We start from the raw sequence: 25,138 nt of genomic DNA, 5'->3' as shown, positions 1-25,138 counted from the left end.
GGCATCTTTGTCTGGTTTTGGTATTAGGGTGATGGTGGCCTCATAGAGTGGGAGAAAAAATAGCAAACAAAGCAACTGACAAAGAATTAATCTCAAAATATATACAAACAGCTCATGCAGCTCAATACCAGAAAAATAAACGACCCAATCAAAAAATGGGCCAAAGAACTAAACAGACATTTTTCCAAAGAAGACATACAGATGGCTAACAAACACATGAAAAGATGCTCAACATCACTTATTATCAGAGAAATGCAAATTAAAACCACAATGAGGTAGCCTCTCACACTGGTCAGAATGGCTGCTATCAAAACGTCTATAAACAATAAATGCTGGAGAGGACGTGGAGAAAAGGGAACCCTCTTACACTGTTGGTGGGAATGCAAACTAGTACAGACACTATGGAGAACAGTGTGGCGATTCCTTAAAAAACTGGAAATAGATCTGCCATATGACCCAGCCATCCCACTGCTGGGCATATACACTAAGGAAACCAGAATTGAAAGAAACATGTGTACCCCAATGTTCATCGCAGCACTGTTTACAATAGTTAGGACATGGAAGCAACCTAGATGTCCATCCGCAGATGAATGGATAAGAAAGTTGTGGTACATATAAACAATGGGATATTACTCAGTTATTAAAAAGAACACATTTGAATCAGTTCTAATGAGGTGTATGAAACTGGAGCCTATTATACAGAGTGAAGTAAGTCAGAAAGAAAAACACCAATACAGTATATTAATGTATATATACAGAATTTATAAAGATGGTAATGATGACCCTATATGCGAGACAGCAAAAGAGACACAGATGTAAAGAACAGACTTTTGGACTGTGTGGGAGAAGGAGATGGTGGGATGATTTGAGAGAATAGCATTGAAACATATATATTACCATATGTGAAATAGACAACCAATCCAAGTTCCATGCATGAAACATGGCACACAAAGCCGATGCACTGGGACAACCCTGAGGGATGGGATGGGGAGGGAGCTGGGAGGGGGATTCGGGATGAGGGACACATGTACACCCATGGCTGATTCATGTCAATGTATGGCAAAAACCACCACAATACTGTAAAGTAATTAGCCTCCAATTAAATTTAATTAATTAATTTTTTAAAAACACACATTTTCCTTCCATTACTTTCAAGACCTCAAAAGTCCTGGCTCAGTTGTCCCTTCTGACCTTGTGTCCAGAAACAGTGGCTATGCAGGTCCTCATGCCATGCCCACATCCCTCTCAGGGCCTTTGTGCTTGCTACTGGGCTCCTAAGGGGACCTTCCCTCCAACCTCTCCTCAGCGCTCCAGACATTACATGTGGGGCCCCAATCTACACTCTCCCCACTGCACCCCATCACTGACCATATTCCCCTGGTTGACTTCCTTCACTGCACTTATCAGAATCTGACATGAATTCATTATCTATACTTTCATCTGGGCTTGTGTTTGTGTCTTAAGTGTCTCATCCCACTGCGAAGAGTGTAATTCAGGAGAACAGGACCTGGCTCAGTAATCTCTCTCTGGAGCCTAGAACACTGTGTGGCATGTAGAATGCGTTCAGTGAACATATGTGAATGAATGAACATTATCACTCAAAGACCTTTGCCTTTCAGTATTCTTGAAATTTTAACCCAGTGAAAACGTAAGGGAGAATGTTAAATCCTTTCATATTTTCTGTAGCATTTCTAAAGCAAAATATTAGGCCCTAAAAATGTATAAAATAACTGGGACTAAACCAAGAGGGTTGACTGAAATAGGTCAGTCCATAAACTGCATGAGGATGCTCTCCAGATCCAGATGGAAGCCCTGTGCTGGGATCTGTATGGATGGAGATGGGGGCGGGAGTGCCCTCAGGGAAGGAAGCAAAGGTGGGGGTGGGAAGAGGGCCCTCGTGAGCTTATACCCACAGGCTGGTCTGTCTCAAAGGACAACTGTCCTCAAGAGAACTGCTGGTTAGAAAATCTCCCAAGAGCAGAGAATCTTTCCAGCTGGAAGCCAGCAGAGAGGCTAATTATCAGAAACTCCTCTCCCCACAGAAAGTGCATTCTTCCCGCTTCCCCTACTAAGATCTGTTTATATTGATTCCTCTCCCAGGCTTTGAAGAAAAACAGCGATTGTGCATACAGTGAGTGCACACTTCTGTTGTTGATATGCCATTTAAATATATGAAATAACGTTTCTTGTTTCGAGTTAGGTTTGACTTGGGGGAGTGGGCGCGGAGGGCGGGGTTGGAGAGGTAGCACAGAGCCAACAAATAAAGTCAGCAAATGCAACCGCACAAAGTTGGAGAAAGAAATTCCCCACTCTGAGGAAATTACTTCATACTATAGTAAGGGGCTGCATTTATTTTGCTTTTCACTCTTTATGCCATACCCAGCTGCCCTCCAATGACCAGGCTGGGAGGGGTTACTAGGCTCGCTAGCATAAGAATAGAGGGCGGTGAGGAGCAAGAAACTACTAGTTCAGTGATTTTTTATAAAAGGAGAAATAGGATTACTCTTTTCAGTTTATTTCAATTCCACATTAATAGACTGATAGACTTTATTTCCCCTGGAGAAGGAAACCCGCTCCAGTGTTCTTGCCTGGAGAATCCCATGGACAGAGGAGCCTGGTGGGCTACTGTCCATGGGGTTGCAAAGAGTCAGACATGACTGAGCAACTAAACAACAGACTTTATTTCTGAGCTTTAAGGGAAGAAAATGCAGTCAACTTGGGAATAGTTTTAATCAAAAAGCAAGTGTTAGGAGTGATAAGTATTGGCCTTTATCCATATTTATTTTAATTTGTAGTTGCAAATTGATATATCTCCTAGAACACAGCTCACTAAAACTTTTAGGCCACAACAGTCTCCAGGTTCTATCCCTGTAATAACACACACAGCTCTCAAAAAGGGAAAGGGAGGAAAAGTTTTTAGTTATCCAATTCTTCTCACACAAGAAAAAGATTTACTGAGCAATGGTTAGCTGCCATGTCATGAATGGACATACAGACAGATAGACAGATGGGTGGATGGATGAATGGATGGATGGAGATAATAAGTGATAGATACAGATTGATATAGTCATGATATATACAGAGATGGATGATAGATGATGGATGGATGGATAGATCAGTCAGTCTTAAGAAGAAAACCTCACAAATCCCAGTACATCCCAGGGAATCTTCGTTCACATGGGAAGTATTAAGAAGATCTCACAATATTTTATGTGGTTCATTTTCCTAAAACTGAAGGGAGACCACAGCTGTGATGGGTAAAGGATAGCAAGGGGGGAAAAAAAAAAAAAGCAGATGCATATGGACATTTTTGGATTTACTCTCTCTTCTTGATCTCAACCAGGGCTCATTTCCAGTATCTCTCTGCACTCCTCACTACAGCACCACTTGTTCAATGGTACACACACACAGAGGAGACAGGGGTGCAATCAGAAGCAGGGCACAGGCATAAGCCACCCACATGGATGAGACCCACTCCTCTATGGCACAAACTCCGTGCTCCACACAGGGAGCCGAGCTTCTCCACTTTCCTCATGAGAGAATCCTCTGTGGGAATTCTCACACATCTGGGTTTGGATGCCCACTCATTACAGCCCCCAAGGTCACACATGTACCACATACCTGAGGAAGATGAGCAATACTCTGGCTTGAAAGCAAAAACCCAGCTATGCTGTCATTTGTTATGCATTATGAAACAGCCGGGAATGATTGTTCTGCAGAATTAACCCTCTTGGTGAGTGAGAGCCGGGGAGAAAGCAGACAGGACTGCTTCGTATCAACAGTCAGTACACAGATGAGCTGTGAACACATGGGAATAGCGCTGTGAGGCCCTCAGAAACCTGCCGCCTCTGGGAACAAAGCTTCCAGCCTCCGAGCTGCTTCTGAAGGTACATCCATGACCAGTAAAGTCGGAAACACTGACTCAGAGCCACTCAAAACCCATCACTGGTTAAAGAAGGCTAGAAAACTGCTGAGAGTGGCCATGTGTTAAGAAAAGGAAGTTTGGCAAATATACTTAAGAATCTCGTCAGAAAGGAAACAGAAGTGTTAAGCTGTCGTGGGGCAGGGGCAGGGGCAGGGAGGCCTGCATCGCATGAACGTGGGGCGAAGGGCAGACACACATCAGAGCCGCTGTTGCCACTGCGGCTGCCTCTCAGCTAGCGAGTCCTGTGAACTCTCCTACTTACATCAAACGGAGCTGAGCTGGACTGGGCGTTCTGCCCGCACGGTTCCCGGAAGCAGTCGCTGAAAGGAAGGAGGAGCCCCATGGCGATGATCCGCGAGCAGAACTTCTCTGCTTCTTCTGGAGGCCCGTTCTCCTGCTGGCTGAACAGCTTCTCCAGCAGAGTTCTCCCTGCAGGTGAGACACGGTCGTTAGGCAGGAGCACTGGCAGGTCCCCAGCTCAGACTCCCTGAGGAGAGGCGGAAACACAGCTGGGGCGGCGCCATTGCCCAGGCTACGCCATGCGCAGAGAGGACTCTGTGGGCGGCCCAGGTACCACACGGGGAAGGTCGCCTCAGGGTCTCCCATCCCCCAACACCTCCTGCCCCCAAAGACAAAGAGGCCATGCGATGGGCCGTCCATCTTCTGCTCTGTGAAGAAGCCGCATAGCAGCTTGGAAATCCTCCTGCCGTCGCCAAAGACTCTCTGAGGAGGCAGCCAGGAGCCCCCATTTGGGCTAAGAAATGTCAGTGGCTGATATTCACAGTCTTGTATGGCGACGGTGGGCGGGGGGCAGAGCAGGGGGTGAGAGGGAGACAGGCACCAGCCCCTGGAAGCGGAGAGGGCTACCCAGCAGAAAACGTCACCCTGAAGTGACAGAAACGCAACATTTCCTCACGTGCGCCCCAGAAACACCACATGTCAGACCTTTGTTAGTTTCCTAGAAGAGACTAGAGAAGAGAAGCACACAGAGAGGAGACACCAGCAGTGTCTGGGCCCACTGGTCCCAGAGCTCTGGGTCTTGGTCATGGAGAGAGCAGGACTCTGGGGAGGGGGATCCAGGAGTCCGCCTGTCACTGGTCACCCAGAGCCAAGACCCACAGGCCCAGTCCCTCATCTGTCCTGACACAATTCACTCTCTAACTTACTACCCTTCGGAAATGATCCCGCTGGCTTCATGCTGACTGACTATGGTGGAAGGAACAGGAAGTCTCCTTCCGGGCCACCAACTGTTGCTCAGTTCCTGCCCTGCTCCTGCCCCTCCTCTATGAGCAGGTTTAACCTTCAAATTTAGGTTAAAGCCACTTATCCAGAAAAGCTCCCAGAGACCTCCATCTGCCCTCTTTTGGCAGCCTTCAAAGCTCCTCTGTCATTAATTATTTTAGTTAATTATTTGTGCAATTATTTGTTTAATGTCTGCCTTCCTTGCTGCTGCTGCTAAGTCACTTCAGTCGTGTCCAACTCTGTGCGACCCCATAGATGGCAGCCCACCAGGCTCCCCCACCCCTGGGATTTCCAGGCAAGAACACTGGAGTGGGTTGCCATTTCCTTCTCCAATGCATGAAAGTGAAAAGTCAAAGTGAAGTTGCTCAGTCGTGTCTGACTCTTCATGACCCCATGGACTGCAGCCTACCAGGCTCCTCCTTCCACAGGATTTTCCAGGCAAAAGTACCGGAGTGGGGTGCCATCGCCTTCTCTGCTGCCTCCCTTACTAAAACATAAACTCTCTGACAGCAGGCAGACATCCTGCAAACCTGGCCACTTGCACATAAGAAGCATCAATGAATACTTTTAGGATTTCTGAATGAATACAATGCAACGATTCTTTGGCAAAGACTTGTTCACGTCATGGTCGGATCTGGAAATGAATTATCAGTCTAGACCATGGTTAGAAAACTCTCTGTAAATAACCAAAGAGTAAATATTTTAGGCGTTAAGGGTTATGGAAACCCTCTGCTTATGTTCTTCCTTGTTTGGGTTTTATTTTGAAAAACTTTTAAAATGTAAAAAGCATTTTCAGCTTGGGTCTGTGAAAGCCAGGCCCAACTCTACATATCAGTCACATCTAAATTTCAAACATATACACACTCAGCTCTGCAGGACAGTAGCCACACAATTTTTGTGTCTCTTCTTGTTGCGGTTTGTAAAACAAAAACTAAAGAGTCAAGATCTACTTCTGATACACAGAATAACAGAGCAGGGCAGAAGAGGCTCTGTTTTCTCCATTCTTGTAGGTCAGTAGAGAACATCTGGTCTCCCAGGACATTTTCTGAGGGGAAATAAAAAGCTTTTTCCCTATAGAACTTAAATTTGTCTGCACCTCACTGGATCCACACTTAGGAAACCATATTCCTCAGTTCTCAAGTGATTGATTATTATTACAATAAACCCATTTTATAAATACATCTTACAGTAGGCCTGCAAATGGTCAGAAGACTAATTAATTCTCTTTCCTATAACTCAATCTTGTATATGAAAGAAAACAAGGGAGACCAGGTCTTGTGTTTGTGTGTGTATGTCCAAGAGTGAAAAAAATGTGTGTGTGTGCATCGAGTCAAAAAATTATCAAAAGTGGGGAGAGGGCTTCCCTAGTGGTCCAATGGTTAAGAATCCATCTGGCAATGCAGGAGACACGGGTTCAATCCCTGGTCCAGGAGGATTCCACATGCTGCAAAGCAACTAAGCCCGGGCACCGCAACTACCGAGTCCACCAGCTGAAACTACATAAGCTCACGCATCCTAAAGCCTGTCTCCACAGTAAGAGACGCCACCAGTGAGAAGACTCAACAAAGAGTAGGCCCCTGCTCATGCAACTAGAGAAAGCCTCTATGCAGCCATGAAGACCCAGCACAGCCAAAACAACATATATTTTTTTAAAGTGGTTGGGGAGCAGTCTGGAAAAGAGGGAAGCACAGTGCCAGAGCTTCGTGCCCTGAGGACCAAACACCCTTCAACCTGAGCATCTCAGCTGCAGCTTCCAGCCCTGAGCATCTCAGCTGCAGCTTCCAGCCCTGAGCGTGTGGTGAAGGCCATCGTGCCACAGCACCGTGGGATCCCACCTCCAGCTCTCCAGCTTTTTCTGTGGCAAACTCACCCTGTGTTCACAACAGCCCAGGTGCCCTGGAGGCTTCCTCTCACAAGCCTCTTAGATGGAGACATTTATAGCAAATCCCACACATCTCAGGGACAGGGAGTGGGGGAGATGGGGTTCTTGATCCCACAAGCAATTCTGAAATGACCTGACTCCTTCAAAACCCTCTGTTCTCTTGAAACTCTCCTTGTTCTTCCTTTTGCATCCACTCCCTCTGGTCCTTCTCTCCCCGACTAAGTCCTCCACCTCATCCCTCACCACCCTGGTCTCCACCTCAACTCCTATCACTGTCACCTGCACTTAGGAAGATAACTCACCCGGGACCTTGAGCCCTGCCTCCCGTGCCTCCTGTACCCCCACAGAAACCATCTTGTCCACCACTGGGAGCTTGACTGCTTGCACCAGGAAGTCAGGATGGGTCTGAGCTCACTCAGCCCTCAGGGCTCTCTGTCACCCTTGGGTTGAAGCCATGACTGAAAAAGATCCCACCTCCTGTGTCCTCTGTCTCCCCCACTCCACCCCCAGCTCACTTACCACTTCCCCCACCAGCACCTAAGAGCCCTCCCTGGGGTTGGCAGAGCACCAAAGCGCTCTGCCCAGGATATCTGTAAGACCCACCCTCTCTCACTTTATCTATGTTTCTGCTCAGCTGTCACCTCCACCCAGAGACCTTCCTGACCGCCTTTCCGAAAACAGCTCACCCAAGGTGGATGAGAGAAGGATTGGGATGTTAGGATGAGCAGTTGCAAACTATTACATAGCAAATGGATAAACAACAAAGTCCTACTATAGAGCGCAGGGAACTGTGTTCAACATTCTGTGATAAATCACAATGGAACAGAATATTGAAAAAATGTGTGTGTGTGTGTGTGTATATAAATAACTGAATTACAATTACTTGGATGTACATCAGAAACTGGGCTTCCCAGGTGGTAAAGAACCCACCTGCCAATGCAGAAGATACAAGAGACACCAGTTGGATTCCTGGGTCAGGAAAATCCCCTGGAGGAGGGCATGGCAACCCACTCCAATATTCTTGCCTGAAGAATCCCTTGGACAGAGGAGCCTTGTGGGCTACATTCATAGGGTTGCAAAGAGTTGGACACAACTGAAGCAACTTAGCATGCATGCACACACATCAGAAATGAACACAATGTTATAAATCAACTATAATAAGATTTTTAAAAATAATAAAACGGCACCTACCACCCTTTCCCAAGACCCCCTCCATCCTTCAGAGAGCACTTGGGCCCTAAACTCACGTGAGTCTCAGACCATTCCTCCTCGTGGAATGTCAGCTCCATTTCAACAGATGCCTGAGTCCATTCAACACGTTTCCCCAAAACTTCAAGGAAGGCCTGACACGGAATCACCAATTCATGTTTGATCACCAATGAATCAATACATGGATATCTAATCCCCAACCACGACCTTCTGGCTCTGGTGAATCAGTCACGGTCACATGTGAGGTCACTCCCCTGCTCAGCAGGTCAGTCTAGACTCTACCACCACAGCCAAGCCTTCACATCCCAGCACCCCAGTCCCTCTCTCCCTGTCACATCAGCCTGGCTGTCCCCCTGTCCCCTGCCTATACCTCAGCACCTCAACACCATGTAAGACACATGTGCTACCTGTTCTCACTTTACCATCTTAACTATAAACCTCAGTAAGGCTCAACCCTGCTCTGCATTCTCAACTCAGCTTCCAGTTGCCTCCCTCAAACCACTCTTTCCAGTGAGATGATGAACTTCTCAAAGTTTTTACAAAGTCTTATTCACTGAGAACATGGACGAATCTGGGACTGTGTATACTTGGAATACCCACCCCTGCACCTCCAATGGCACCCCACTCCAAAACTCTTGCCTGGAGGATCCCAGGACGGAGGAGCCTGGTGGGCTGCAGTCCATGGGTTCGCTGAGGGCTGGACACGACTGAGCGACTTGACTTTCACTTTTCACTTTCATGCACTGGAGAAGGAAATGGCAAGCCACTCCAGTGTTCTTGCCTGGAGAATCCCAGGGACGGCGGAGCCTGGTGGGCTGCCGTCTATGGGGTCTCACAGAGTCGGACACGACTGAAGCGACTCAGCAGCAGCAGCAGCACCTCCTTCTGCCTCCTCTTCACGGTGGACACCCTGCTCCAGACAAAAGCAAGTTCTTCCCTTTGTGTCCTGAATCGAATTCCTTGCTGCGCGCATGAAACTTCACTCTTTAACTGTTCCTTCTCTCTGAATCATGAACTTGCCCTTCTTGACCAGACATTTCCAGAATCTCAAATACATTAATTTTTTAAAAAGTCTCCCTGACCCCACGTCATTCCCTACTACCAGCTACTGTCCTATTTCTTGGCTTCCTTTCACATCAAAAATGCTAGCTATATCATGAGAAAGTCTACAAACAACAAAGTATTGAAGAAGATGTGGAGAAAAGGGAACCTTCGTACACTGTTAGTGGGAATGTAAATTGGTGTAGCCACAATGAAAAACAGTATGGAGGTTTCTCAAAAACTAAAAACAGAACTACCATATGACTCAGCAATTCCACAGCTAGGCATATATCCCGGAAAAATGATTCAAAACGATACGTGCATTCCTACGTTCACAGCAGCACTATTTATAATAGCCAAGACATAGAAGCAACCTAAAGGTCCGTTGATGGATAAAGAAGATGTGGCACGGATATACAATGGAATGTTACTCAGCCATAGAAAGAATGCGATAATGCCATTTGCAGCAACATGGATGGACCTAGAGTGTATTATGTTTTGTGAAATAAGTCAGAAAGAAGGACAAATACTATATGATATCACTTACATGTGGAATCTAAAACATAATACAAGTGAATGTGTAAAAACCAGAAACAGACTCACAGACACAGAAAACAAACTTATAGTTATGAAGGAGTGGGGAAAGTGGGGAAATTTGGGGCATGAGATTAATGAACACAAACTATCATACATAAAATAGATAAGCAATAAGGCTTTACTGTATAGCACAGGGAATTGTCCCCAATATCTTGTAATAATCTACAACCTGCAAAAGTACAGATTTACTGTATGGTATACCTGAAACTAACATAATATTGTAAATCAACTATACTTCAATTAGAAAAAAACCTGCCAGAAACTTGCCTGGTGGTCCAGTGGGTAAGACTCTACACTCTTAATGCAGGGATGAAGGGTTCAATCCTTGGTCAGACATGCTGCAACTAAGACCCAGTGCAGCTAAATAAATAGATAAATACTAGAGAGAAAAAAAGGAAAGCCTGCGAGCTAGAATTACTGACACCTGCTACCTCTGGCCCCTCTTCCTGGTTCGGTCCACTCTGCACTGACAAGCCTAATCTGGCCGCCATCCTGAGTGCAACAGACACCGGTAACCAGCATGACACCAAAGACATTCTCACTCCATGTCCATGCCCTCAGAACGTTCTCACTGTTGACTCACTCTGACTCCTTAGAACACCTTCCTCTCATCCTCCGATGCTCCATTGCCTCCACCTTGCCAGCCACGGTCTCCTGAAGCCCTTGCTGGCTTCTCTGCTAAGTGTGTTAAGTACACATGCTTCAGGGCTCATCCCATGGCCTCCACTCCACTCTTCCCATTTTTCTCTCCTATAGTCTAACCTGTCTGCACACACTCTGCCCCTTAAAACTGGGAAGGCCTTCTTGATGGCATCAGGAGGACAGCAAAAGGACTCCTCCTTGGAATGCTTCAGGCATCTACATGAAGACCCTAAGAACTGTATCCTAAAACAGGCAGCCTGGGAAAGAATGTGGAATTTTCAAGAACCACCAAACCGGCAGTGAGCTCTATTTCCTCCGGGATCCTTCATATGGACTCAAGGAAGCCTGAGACCCATAAGAGGGCATCAGCACTGGCTGGGATAACTGGAGGGGGAGATTTGGCCACATGCATCAGTAATCTGTCAAAATTCACCCCTTGACTACCAAGTTCCAACTCTGGAAAATCTATCACAGATAAATGACCAAAATGAAGCATCACAAGATTACTGTGAAGATTAGATGAGGTAACGCATGTAAACTTCTCAGCACAGTTCCTGGTACAGTAAAAAATGGCTTGTTACTAGTAAAAAAAAAAAAAAATGCAATGTCCAAATACAAAAACATAGATTAAAATAAATGATAGTTTTATATAGATGACAGCTTACTATACAGTCATCAGAAGTCATGTTATTATAGAATAATCATTCAAACACATTCAATATATGAAAAGGAAAAAGAAAAGTAAAACTCAGTAGATGTCAATGGAGAATGCAAGTGCATCAAATTGCCACAAATAACAGAAAATTAATGGGAAAAAAAGAAATCATACTACCCTTCCAGTATGAACTATATTTGGGGGCAATAAAACATACCTAGTGATTAAAGAAGGCTGAACACCAAAGAATTGATGCCTTCAAACTGTGGTGCCAGAGAAGACTCTTGAGAGTCTCTTGGACTGCAAGGAGATCAAACCAACCAATCCTAAAGGAAATCGACCCTGAATATTCATTGGAAGGACTGATGCTGAAGTCGAAGCTCAAATACTTTGGCCACCTGGTGTGAAGAGCTGACTTACTGGGGAAAAAAAACAACAAAAAAACTGACGCTGGGAAAGACTAAAGGTAAAAGGAGAAGAGGGCAACAGAGGATGAGATGTTTAGACAGTATCACCAACTCAACAGACATAAATCTGAGCAAATTCTGGGAGATGGTGAAGAACAGGGAAGCCTGGTGCACTGTAGTCCATGGGGTCACAAAGATTTGGACATGACTTAGAGACCTAAACAATGAGAGATTAAAGAAAAGTCTTCAGTAGAGGAAAATTCCAGCCCAAAAAATGCAAAGAAATGACAACATTTGAAAATCACAATCCTTAAGTGTTTACTTAGTGAATAGATGGGAAACCCATTAGAAAAAGGTCAATTGAAAAATCTGCAAATAAAGATCAAGCTGTCATCCCCAAACCTGCATGTCATTCAGAGTCAACACAACAGAGGCTGGCAAGCATGGTAAGTTTAGTCGATGGGTAGGGGGGATGCTTGTGATGCTTCATTTAGGATATTTATGATATCTTTATGATAGATTTTCCAGAGTTGAAACTTTGGGGTCAAGGGGTGAATTTTGACAGATTACTGATGCATGTGGCCAAATCACCCCCTCCAGCTATCCCAGGCAGTACTGATGCCTTCTTATGGGTCTTGGGCTTCCTTGAGTCCAAATGAGGGATCCCAGAGGAAAGCTGTCTAATCCACAGCTTACCCACCAAGCACCCACGCTGTCCCTCTGGGGAAAAAGACCTGAACACTTAGCAAAAGTCATATCATGTCAGCCTGGACCTGTTCTCCTCTAGGGTGGCAGAGAGCTCTGTGAATGCCTACTTAACAGACTAGTGTTGTCTTTGAGGGTTAGTTACCCTAACCCTAAACAATTTCTATTTATGTTCAATATAATAATGCCATTGCAGCATATTAAAAATTACATTTTTGAGATGCATACTTAAGTACCTGAGATTCAAATGGCATGATGCCAGGAATTTATCTCATGTCAGTCCATAAAGCAAGGATAGTGAGGGTGGTGATGAAGCTGTTTCAGCATTAAAAATGCTGATAACCATAGAGCTGGGTGATGGCCTGTGGGCCTTCATCACACTTCTGCTTTATGTATGATCACATTTTCACAAAATATCTTCAATTATGCTACTAAAAAAAAAGGTTTAATGACATGGAAAAATATGTCACAAGTATTACATGAAATAATCAAAATTACACAGCTGAACAAAATATGTTCCTGATTCTGCAAAAATAGCAGACATAACTTTCCTTATTAAAGACTCCAATTGCTATGGTGGGAACATGACAAGTTTCCAGGACCTGCACACTAGCTGGGCTGCACTGAACTCCCATTCCCACCAAGGGATAAACTTTGACCAGAGCAGGGGGGATGGGCAGAGACACAATTTTCTCTTTTGCTTCTTGCATTGATGGCTGGGGATTTAATCAGGACACACTGGCCCCATCAGACACTGCAGGCCTTGCACCTAAACTGGGTAGAACAGGCTGACCCAAAGCTGCTTCTTCACTGTACAGACCAGCTACTGTGACCAGGAAACACAGGGCCCAGGTTCCCTCCACATCCCCTTCCCTACCCAACCTACCCCATGTGACACATAGTTGGGGTGCCCCCTAAGTCCTGGTCCCCTCACCCTGCTCCTTGACCAGAGCGTCTGTTTCTAGACTGGACATGTTGACCACAACAATAAATGTAAATAATTGGCCCTCGAATATGAATAACCATAACTTTTCTAAGTGCTCAGCTATTTGACGCTTCATTTTATTTCATATTTTCATTTTTTATTTAATCAACACTGTTTACTGAGCTTTTACTATAGATAAAGCAGCTCTAAATTAGTTTACCAAAAACCTACTTGCTGAATGAAACAGCATTCACCTGATGACAGTCAGGGAACTTACTAGTCATTCAGTTCAGTTCAGTTCAGTTCAGTCACTCAGTTGTGTCTGACTCTTTGCGACCCCATGAATTGCAGCACGCCAGGCCTCCCTGTCCATCACCAACTCCCGGAATTCACTCAAACTCACATCCATTGAGTCAGTGATGCCATCCAGCCATCTCATCCTCTGTCGTCCCCGTCTCCTCCTGCCCACAATCCTTTCCAGCATTAGGGTCTTTTCCAATGAGTCAACTCTTCCCATGAGGTGGCCAAAGTATTGGAGTTTCACCTTCAACATCAGTCCTTCCAATGAACATCCAGGACTGATCTCCTTTAGGATGGACTGGTTGGATCTCCTTGCAGTCCAAGGGACTCTCAAGAGTCTTCTCCAACACCACAGTTCAAAAGTATCAATTCTTCGGCGCTCAGCTTTCTTCACAGTCCAACTCTCACATCCATACATTAGTGTTCTCCAATCATTTCTGCACTAACCCCCTCTCCCCTCTCCTCATTTGCACTTATACACTTACTGACTTCAGCATGTGGTGCCTCTTTGCAGTCACCCACTACAGTATCTGTGGTGGCGGAGGGGGGGTGGGGTGGGGGTTGAGGGGCAGTGGCTCCAGGACCCTCTTGGGACCAAAATCTACAGATACTCAACTCTCTTTACATTGCCTAGTATTTGATTATAACCCACACATATCCTCCCTTTAATTCATCTCTAGATTGCTTACAATACCTAACATGATGTAAATGCTATGTAAACAGTTGTAAATACAATCTAAATGCTATGTAAACAGTTGTTGGTGCCCAGCAAATTCAAGTTTTGCTTCACAGAACCTTCTGGAATTTAAAAATATATAATTTTCCATGTGCAGTTGCTAAATTGGTGGATGCAAAGAATACATGGATACAAAGGGCTGACTGTATCTATAAATATTCATAGTCCTCTTGCTTTGCTAAGCAAATATCACAGGGCTAGATAAACAGGAAACAACAGCCAGAGGACAGTCATAAAGGACTATTTACCATCACAACAAATCTTCTGGGGCAATGAGGTAAGATCACGGATCTCTGCACTGGAGTTCTGTTGGGTAGGTAAGCAGTGACACCATAAAACGTAGAAAACATTTGTCTGGATAGAACTATACGATGTAAAGGGCATGTCCACACCTACTGTCAGCTTTGTAAAGCACAGCAAGGATTTATCACCATGATTTCAAAGACACCAACTGAGGAATTCAGGTTCCAGAATGTGCCTGATGTCCCAAGACCAGAAAGCAACAGAGCCAAAACTGGACACACACTCCACTCTCCTAATTCTTATTCCAGGCGTCTTCCACTTCTGTGTGGGCCAGCAACTCTGTGAAAGGCTTCTGACCAACATTCTGTACTAAGATATAAAAGACAGAGACCACGAGTTCTGTGCCCTGTGGGGGCTCACAAGCTGTCACAATGAACAAGTCTCCAGAAGGAGCACTCTAAATGCACTCTGTATAGGACATGCTCTCTTAATTAAACATTCTGAGTGGAAAATGGGGTGGTGGAGGAATGCAGCAAAGACCAGATACAATGAAGCACTTAGGAGTCTGTGTGCATGCATGTGTGCTCAGTCACTTCAGTCACGTCCGACTCTTTGTGACCCTATGGACTGTATCCTGCCAGGCTCCTCTGTACATGTGATTCTCCAGGCAAGAATACTGGAGTGGGATTTAGGAGCCTATCATTTATCAAAGAATGTCCTAGGTCCAGCAAGGATATTGTCAGGAGGAAAACATGCTCCCTGTCCTTCACTGCCAGCACTTTAACAGGACAACACAGGCAGGACACTCTTGAAGAAGAAACACAGAGGAACAGTGACAGCACACAGCAGGGAAGCCTCCGGCTCCTTCTTCATCTACTGGACACAGTATAGTGTCCAGACAGGAAGAGAAACTTTCAATACAGAAACTTATCCTTGGAGACAACAGGAGACCTTTTCCCCATTAGCCTGAATGATGCATGGAATTTTTCTGGTTTTACTGTACTTTTTGTCATTATTAGGATTAAATTACTCAATGACAATCTACCCCTTAATTTTCAGTATTTTAGAACTAGAAGATATCTCAGAGATGATTTGACTCCTCCAATTTGGCCTGTAAAGAAGTCAAGGCCCAGATATTTGAGTGACATCCTAGATTATACTTGGGGGAAGGCTAGGTGGGAGCTTTGTGTTATGTCCTATAACATCATTAATCTATCAGTTCAGTTCAGTTCAGTCGCTCAGTCGTGTCCGACTCTTTGCAACCCCATGAATTGCAGCACGCCAGGCCTCCCTGTCCATCACCAACTCCTGGAGTTCACTCAAACTCAACGTCCATCGAGTCGTTGATGCCATCCAGCCATCTCATCCTCTGTCATCCCCTTCTCCTCCTACCCCCAATCCCTCCCAGCATCAACATGGGAATGAGTCAAGTCTTCCCATGAGGTGGCCAAAGTATTGGAGTTTCAGCTTTAGCATCAGTCCTTCCAATGAACATCCAGGACTGATCTCCTTTAGAATGGACTGGTGGAATCTCCTTGCAGTCCAAGGGACTCTCAAGAGTCTTCTCCAACACCACAGTTCAAAAGCATCAATTCTTCGGTGCTCAGCTTTCTTCACAGTCCAACTCTCACATCCATACATGACCACTGAAAAAACCATAGCCTTGACTAGACGGACCTTTGTTGGCAAAGTAATGTCTCTGCTTTTTAATATGCTATCTAGGTTGGTTATAACTTTCCTTCCAAGGAGCGTTTTTTTGTTGTTGTTGTTTTCAAGGAGCGTTTTTTAATTTCATGGCTGCAATCACCATCTGCAGTGATTCTGGAGCCCAAAAAAAACAAAGTCTGACACTGTTTCCAGTGTTTCCCCATCTATTTCCCATGAAATGATGGGACCAGATGCCATGATCTTAGTGTTCTGAATGTTGAGCTTTAAGCCAACTTTTTCACTCTCCTCTTTCACTTTCATCTAGAGGCTTTTTAGTTCCTCTTCACTTTCTGCCATAAGAGTGGTATCATCTGCATATCTGAGGTTATTGATATTTCTCCCAGCAATCTTGATTCCAGCTTGTGCTTCTTCCAGCCCAGTGTTTCTCATTAATCTATAACAGTGTAGAAACACACAATGGATATTTTTTCCTTACGTGTATTTTTTAATGCTTGAAGGATGAACAATATAATGGCTGTATTTTGAAAGGCATAAAACATAAGTTTTTGTTTCTATAGGCCACATACCTGATGCAAACTGAATTTAAACAAGAATCTCATTGTGTTAATTTTTTTCTGATTTTATAGCTCAGACATATCTAATAAATTTCTCATGAAATCCAAAATTAACTTTCAATTGAAACAGTAAGAGGAAATGAGAGGCTTCCCTGGTGGCTCGGTGGTAAAGAATCCTCCTGCCAATGTAGGAGACATGAGTTTGATCCCTGGTCCGGGAAGACCCACATGCTGTGGAGCAACTAAGCCCACACACCACAACCATTTAGCCTGTGCTCTAGAGCCAGGAACCGCAACTACTAAGCCCACGTGCCCTAGAGCCCGCGCTCTGCAACAGAAGCAGCCACCACAGTGAGAAGCCTGTGCATGGCAGCAAAGAGTAGCCCCTGCTCTCCACTAGAGAAAAACCCCTGCAGCAATGAAGACCCAGTTCAGCCATAAATAAATAATTTTTTTAAAAAAAAAAAAAGAGGAAATGAGGTCGTCGCCCAGCAAATATGATGTAGTGAAGAAGGAGAGATCACACATTGTGAATCATCATATACAGATGAACTTTGCTGGAGTAAGAAAAAAGAGATAAGGCCAAGTACCGTCGTATGGATATTAACATGTCTGGTGTCAGATTCACAATGCTGCAAGTTTTACAGGGAGAGAAAGCCTCTAATAAGCTCTTTAGAGCATAAACATCTAGAACTTTCTTGAGAAAAGAAAGCCAACGTGTGGTCAAATGTCTGGACAGATCACAGGAAGCTCAAGGACCCAACTAGGCCCTACTTGCAGAGACAACACAGCTCACAAAGGGCTCGGTACAAGCTGGGGAGCTCTTTGCTCCCCAGAACTCAGAGCCCACTGAGCCCACAGCCAGTGCTGGTCCAGACATTCTCACAGGAAGATGCCCACTGGCATGCTCTAAACACCAGGTAAGGAAGGGAAATGGAAATATTTTAAATTTTATAAAACCCTACAGACTGAGTATAGATTTGCTGGTTGTCTATGTGAGCCCTAATGGTAAATGCCTGTAATGTGTCTTCATAACTATTTTGAAGAAGTGGACTGCTCTGCGTGGTGACCTGGGACTCATGTATGATGCATCTTTGTTACGGGACACCAAAAATACGGAGAAGAGCAGTAAAAAAAAAATTGTGCTCAACATCAACTACAGTAAACCATCACTCAGACACAGCATTGAAGTGACTGGGTGTAGAGAGCTCTGACTATAGTCACTGCAGTCTACTAAAATTTATAGAAATCTATAGTTTTGGCTTTTTTCAAGGAAGAAGAAACTGTGCAACTTCAATTGATCAAGCTGAAATATGACAAGAACAAGCTAAGAAATCTAACCTAAAGAATCTAATAAAATCCACCAAGGATTATCATAGAACATATGTGATAATGACAACCAACTCCTTTTCAGGACCTATGTTAGACTGTGGATTTCTCTGATAATTTCTTCAAAGATTGTGAAACAAATGAAAGTTCAAAGGAAAAAAAAAGTCAGAAATGTCAAAGGGAAAAACGGTTTAAAAAACTTAATTTCAATCTGTGAAGATAAATCCATAAGTGACTATAATAAATGGAAGCTTTCAAATAGCTCTAGCTAAAGAAGTTTTACATATTTAAAGCAGTCCCAAATAAAAGAAATGAGACACACAGATCACTGCTGCTGCTCTGAAATTTTGAAGTCAAATATCACTGACTCTTCTAGCAGGAGGGCAAGTCAGTGGTCAAGTTCAGCCTTTCCAGGGTCACGGTCGCATGAGTAGATCTCCAACCAGTCTCTGAACAGTGAACTCACTCCTCCCAAGACAAGTGGTTGCCAGGCTGGACCCTCTGTGAGGGATGTCTCTCTGATGCTGAGTGAGCCACACAAAGTATTAGCAAATCCAGCTCCTCCATCCTGAACACATTCGATCTTCTGCCTCGATACCTACTGTCCCTGTCAATGGAGAGCCACAGAATACTTCTGAGAAGAGCATTAAGAGTTCTGTTGGAAAGGAGGCAGTGAGGTTTGCTTTAATTTTGGAGGTTTTTTTTTTTTTTTTTAAACTTTACATAATTGTATTAGTTTTGCCAAATATCCCTACCTTTGGAGGTATGTTTTAATGGGAGACAGTGACTGGTGAGTCTGAGGAGAAGATGTGAGGAACTTGCTAACTTGCACACCTCCTAGACTTCTGGCTTCAGAAACTGGGTAAAGGGCTCTGCACATGCTATTACCACCCACCAGGCAGGCAATGAACAAGGGAGCAGAGTGGATTTAGAGAAGAGAGAACTTCAGCTTGGATCTCCTCCCACAGTCATATAGAGATTTTTTTAAGACAAGAGGAAATTTGCATCTGGAATTCATAGAGACATCTGAGCCAGAAATTGGAATATGGAGTCATCCATATGTAGGGAAAGGACTGCCCAGGATGGGTGTTAGAGTGGACTAAGCTTGAGGCCAGGGGAAGCAACATTTAGTAAGAAGGGTTCAGTGAAAGAAGAGAACCAGGAGAAAGGAGCAAAAGCCAGCCCAAAATGTAGGAGGCAAACCAGGGAGAAGCATTCAGCAGAAACCAAAGAAGGCAGGGTTCTCTGTTTGGATAAAATACACAGTTGTTTAAATGACACTTTTGAAGTATTTTTGAATAATTAGAGATGGCATTAATGTTGGCTGTAAAACACAACATACTAAATTAAAATATTAATGTTTCGGAGTTTGGGATTATAGCTCCCCACAAAAAGCATAGATTCATGAAAACTGATGATATATAAGGTCAAAGAGAAAGTCATAACAATTTCAAAAGAATCTATACAATATATACTATGTTCTATAACTGTTTCAATTATTTTGCTGTAAAAAAAAATTAAAGGGCTACCTTTAAAACCCATATGACTATTGTGTTATTGTGATTTATAATAAGATATGCATTTGGTCTTTGTCCAATTTCTGATACAGAGCTCATTAAACCCTTGGAACTTCCTAAGTGATTAGAGTAGAAAAAAAGGTGTCTTGATATTCACAGCAAGCTTTTTCAACTACACCTGACTTTATGTTAATGCAGTGACTTTTGGAAGAACCTCAGGATGGGGGCTGGTTGTCAGGAGAACCCACTGTGTCATTAGAGTTGGGACCTTCAGTCCCACCCCTGACCTCCAGGGAGGAAAGGGGAACAGAACTGGAGACTGATTCAATCACCAGTGGCCCACAATTTAATCAGTTGAGCCCAAAAGAACAGGGTTAAGAGAGCTTCTGGGTCAGTGATCACATGGAGATTTGGGGAGAGCGGTACCCAGGTGCTCCCTGCCCTTTCCCCACACCCTGCCCTGTGCATCTCCCATCTAACTGGTCCTGAGTTATATTCTCTTATAATACACTGGTAATCTGCTGAGTGAAATGCTTCTCTGAGTTCTAGGAGCTGCACTAAAGATAAATTAAACCCAAGAAGGGGGCTGGTGGAATCTATAAGCTGCTCAGTCAGGAGCCCAAGTGGACCTGTGACTAGCATCTGAAGAGTGAGCAGCCTTGCAGGACTGAGTCTTTAATCTGCAGGACCCGACACCATCTTTAGGTAAACAGTGTTGTCAGAATTCAGTTGACCTGTAGGACTGCTTCGTGGTGTGGAAGAAAAAAAACCCACACATCTGAGTTAGTGTTAGAATCGTAGCTATAAACCATAGATATTACTGACTAACCTTTAGGTTTAAAAAATATTCACAAGAGAGATCCCATAAAACTTACAACAGAAAGACAGTGAAAATGTTTTTACCCCAACAATAACTAGAAATAATACAAAAGTAAAACTCCTATAAGCAATGAAATACAGGAAGCACCCAGAAACTAGCTCAGCAAAGAAAACACAAACCAGCTACAAAAAGGTCTAAAACTCCATTAAAAGGACATAAAAGATGAATAAATAAAGAGGTCTTCCACTGTCTTGGAGGATATTATTAAAATGACAATAGTCCTCAAAGTAATCTACAAATTTAATAAATTGAACACTATCAGGACTTTTTCAGAACCTCAACCACTTAATTTAAATTTATATAGGAAACTACAAGCCCATCAGTAGCTAAGTCCTGATAATGTTCAAAATGTGAAAAGGAGACACTTCTCCTCCGGGTAACAAGACATACTGTAAAGTACATTTATGAGAGCCGTTTGGTACCCAATGAAGATAGAAAAACACAATGAAAGGAAAAGAACAGACCCTCAGACGTGGACTTATCCACATACAGGAACGATATAAAGTTGGCATTAAAAACCAGTGAGTAAAAACTCTTTAGTAGATGATGTTGAGAACACTGTCTTGCCAGGTGTGTCATTCCACACACTCAGGTCTCTGGACAGAGCAGACGTTTAGATGCAGATGATGAAACGATAACACTAGGGAAGGCTGTGAATGAGAGAATGCTGGTGACCTGGGCCTAAGAAACAGTTTCTTAAATGAGAAGAAAATATCACAAACCATATATGAAAAACAGATATGATGATATCAAAATTAAGTACTTCTGTTCAACAAAGGGCACAACAAATTCAAAAAAGGGATAAAACACTAGGGGAAGAGATGTATAACGTCTAAAATTGATTCTATACTTAAGATTTTAATTGAATCCACTCCAAATAGTTTAAATAGCAAGATTAATAGCAAGTTAAAGTAGGGCATTCTTTGTCCTACAGAGTCTTGGAGGGGCTAAAGGCAAAGTAAAGACCACTCACCAAGCCATGACTGAAAACCAGGCACAAAAGCAGTGGCTGCCTCTTCTCTGATCTGAAAAACTTTGCTGTACACCTTAAACTAACACAATATTGTAAATCAACTATACTTCAATTTTAAAATGGTTAAATAAATTGCTTTTTAAGTATATATGGTATATGGGACTCCCAGATGGTGCAATGGTAAAGAATCTCCCTGCCAATGCAAGGCAACATGGGTTCAATCCCTGGACTGGAAAGATCCTCTGGAGAAGGGGGTATCCACTCCAGTATTCTTGCCTGAAAATCCCATGGACAGAGGAGTCTGGCAGGCTACAGGTCATGAGGTCACAAAAGAGTTGGCCATGACTTAGTGACTATTTATATATAATGTTATATTTATATATATGTCAGTTTATCAACTTTAGTCTCAGGGCAATAGGGAGCCACTGTAATGTTTCTAATCTGGGAGTAGCCAGTTCATCTTTGTATTTTAAATAGTTTACTCTCAGACCTCCCTGGTGGTACAGTGGATAGGAATCTCCCTTGCAATGCGGGGACACTGGTTCAATTCCTGATCTGGGAAGTTTCCACATACCCTAGGCAACTAAAGAACAAGTGTCACAACTACTGAGCCCCTGTGCCACAACTACTGAAGCCCGTGTGCCCTGGAGCCTGTGTTCTGGAACAGGAGAGGCCACCACAATGAGAAGTCTGTGCACTGCAACTAGAGAGTAGCCCCCACCCTCTGCAACTAGAGAAAGCTTGCACACAGCAACAAAGACTCAGCACAACCATAAGTATTCTTGTTTTCATAGTTTACTCTCTTGCCTTGTAGAGAATTACTGGAAAATACCCAGACTGAGGGCAGGGAGAATATTTAGGATCTCAAAGTTGGATGATCTGTTCTAGCAAAAGTAGAGGCAATGGGAACAGAAATTACAAGCCTTATCAAAGAGAAAATTTTAGAGTAGAGAAAATGGAAGGAATGATTGATGTCAAGCTCAAGTACGGGGAGGTGGAAAAACCAAAGAGTACAGTAAGGCTGGACGCCATGCCTTGGTTGTGAAACTGGGAGGCAGGTGTTTAAAGCGTGGGGAAGACAGTGAGTATAGTTTTAGACTCGGTGACCCTTCAAGACCTGTGACAGCTCAGCAGGATGTGCCTAATGCAGGAGAGAGGGGCCAGAGATGTAGACTGTCCACTGGATCTAGATGGTGATGAAGCCAGAGGCGGTGGGCTCAGCTATTATTCGGAAGCAGATGGTACTGAAAACGATCTGTGAATTTAGAATCAAATGAGGCTCCTTAAAGATACCATCCAAGCCAGAGATTAAACACTTCCAGTATCACTTCTTCACTTACATCACATTTTCAGCCCAGAGACAAATATCTCTCCACCTCAATCATTGGAGTTTTTATTTAGTCTTATTTGCCCACCAATAACACATCAAATCCTATGGAGTCAATACATTTTTTAATTTTTCCAAAAGTGAAATAAAGACACATCAAATCCTATATCCTGAAGAAACTGCCAGGATACTATCCAAATATTTTATACCCTGAAAGCCATTTAACCAAAACAGCACTGCAAGCAAAATGAGATATAATTGCTGAACATCCTGGATAGCTGCAGAGTGTAACACCTCCCATGGAGAAATCACATCTCTCACCTCTCCCAGGAGGCAAGCACTAGTCTGCAGCTTTGAAAGGTGTTGGGTAGGGGATAATATGTATAATATATACATATTTTACAATAGGAAAAATATGAAAATATGTACAAGTACATATTTCTAAAGTCTATCTCTAATGTAACCTCATTGCTTATATTACTCTTTTCAAAGATAACACTTGTATGTTAATAATGAAGAGACTTATGGCTTACAAAACTTTCCTCAGAGTATTCAAATGCATTTATTTGGAATCCTGAAATAGTTCTTTGCTAGTCCATTTGCTTCTTAATGAGCTTAAACAAGCTGCACTTCTTGAAGGCCAATAAAACTTTTTTTAAAAAAAGTAAAATACAGAGAAGCTCTCAAAACCTTTTATCTTTTTAGTCTCTTAAGAAATTTTTCATGCCGATGCAAACTTTTAAATAAAATACCATGGACTCATAAAAGTTATGTGAGTAAGCATATATAATACTAGGGAAGACTGAAAACAAAAACCAATCTACTAAAGTATATTGAAATAAAAGAAAGAATTAGTAGTAGTAGTTTTATTGAGAGGTTTAAACTAAAAGGAAAAAAAATAAAAAAACAAAAATAAACTAAAAGGAAAACTGCAAAGCCTATACAGCATTCAAGAATCAGACATATCATAGACAATGTATCTAAAAGGATTTACACAATGTATTTGTGCCAGTATTAGAAAGACTCCATACACTGTAAATCCCTGGGTCATAATATTGTACAACACAGCCTTCTCTCCTGGAGATTTCCATAAAACAGGTCCACCACCCACCACACCCACACTTACTACCTTGGTGTTCAAAACACAAGGTCCTGAGTGCACATCAGATAGCAGCATTCCAACTCAAATCCCCTTTAGTAACATTTAACATTTGATCAAAACCATCAAGGTTTTACCACCAGCCAGTGCCAAAAGCATCTTTACTCCATGGTATAAAGGATCCTCCAGCATAGGGATTTTCTTCCACTCTAAAGTCAGTGAAGTTCTAAATATACAAAGTATCATTATTAGGAAAAAAGTTAACTCTTAAAACCACAACTTATATATGAATTGCAGGATTGGATGAGACTTGGAAGAAGCAGCTTCCCAGCAGAATTACATTCACTTTTGCAACCTGGGAAACCTAAGAGGGAGGAAATTATCACTGGGGACTTCTCTGGTGGTACAGTGGGTAAGAATCTGCCTGCCAAAGGAGGGAACATGGGTTCAATCCCTGGTCTGGGAAGATTTCACATGACATGGAGCAACCATGCCTGTGTGCCACAACTACTGAGCCCCAATTCTTGAGTCTGAGAGCTGCAACTACTGAAGCCCACATGCGTAAAGCCTCTGCTCTGCAACGAGAAAGCCACCACAATGAGAAGTCTGAGCATCGTAGTGAAGAGCAGCCCCCACTCGCCACCACTAGAGAAAGACCACACAAAGCAATGAAGAACCAGCACAGCCATAAATAAGTAAATAAATAAAGTAGTTAAAAGTAAAAAAGAAATCTTTGCCCCATATTACAGGAAATAGGAGGGACACTTAAAAAGGGAGGCCAACGGAAAGACTTCTCAGCCTGCACTCCTGCTGCAGGGCTGCTAGTGTGTAAAGAAACAATTTAAGTGTCACAGAATTCTTCACATGTGCACTAGATCCCAGAGAACTACCACCAAGGACCATTCTGCCTGTAGTATAAAAAGAGACCGAAAGGAGTAAGGTTAAACATTTTAAAGCATAATTTTAAAACACAGCAAAAGCTTAATGTTCTCAAGAAATTACTCTATTCCCCGTGAAAATTAAAAAGGACAATTTTTGACCCATTGCAGCTCTGACATAACACAATAAAGCTACCAATAGGTCCAGGATATGCCGGACACTGGCTCAATCACAGAATAATGGCAGTCATTTCCCATGCAACCAATCCCTCGAGAGACATCCTTGAAGGGAAGACACAAAAGCTTCCCTCTCTCTGACCCACAGTGGAGCAGGTGTCTAAGAACAATACTCCCTGGCATCCTCTGCTAGCATCCAATAACTGTTATCTCTTGTTCTTATCTTT

The 25,138-nt window shown here is 43.3% G+C and overlaps 1 protein-coding gene across 7 annotated transcripts in view; it reads right to left on the bottom strand.

Annotated features, from left to right (window-relative positions):
• FMN2 (formin 2) overlaps positions 1-25,138 on the bottom strand; it is a 345,241-nt gene that overhangs the window by 304,586 nt on the left and 15,517 nt on the right. For all 7 annotated transcript variants that reach the window (XR_015156591.1, XR_015156593.1, XR_015156594.1 and 4 more), the window contains exon 2: positions 4,188-4,354. Coding sequence is in view for 3 of the 7 variants with exons in the window: in XM_086381217.1 (XP_086237343.1) it covers positions 4,188-4,354 (167 nt within the window). In the remaining 4 variants the exon portion in view is untranslated. The remainder of the gene's footprint in view (positions 1-4,187; positions 4,355-25,138) is intronic.

Source organism: Bos grunniens, chromosome 28 (genome assembly GCF_055505025.1).
Source record: "Bos grunniens cultivar Pamir isolate PY7600 chromosome 28, Bosgru_T2T1.0, whole genome shotgun sequence".
Taxonomy (NCBI): Eukaryota; Metazoa; Chordata; class Mammalia; order Artiodactyla; family Bovidae; genus Bos; species Bos grunniens.
This window is presented reverse-complemented; position numbering and strand designations above follow the sequence as displayed.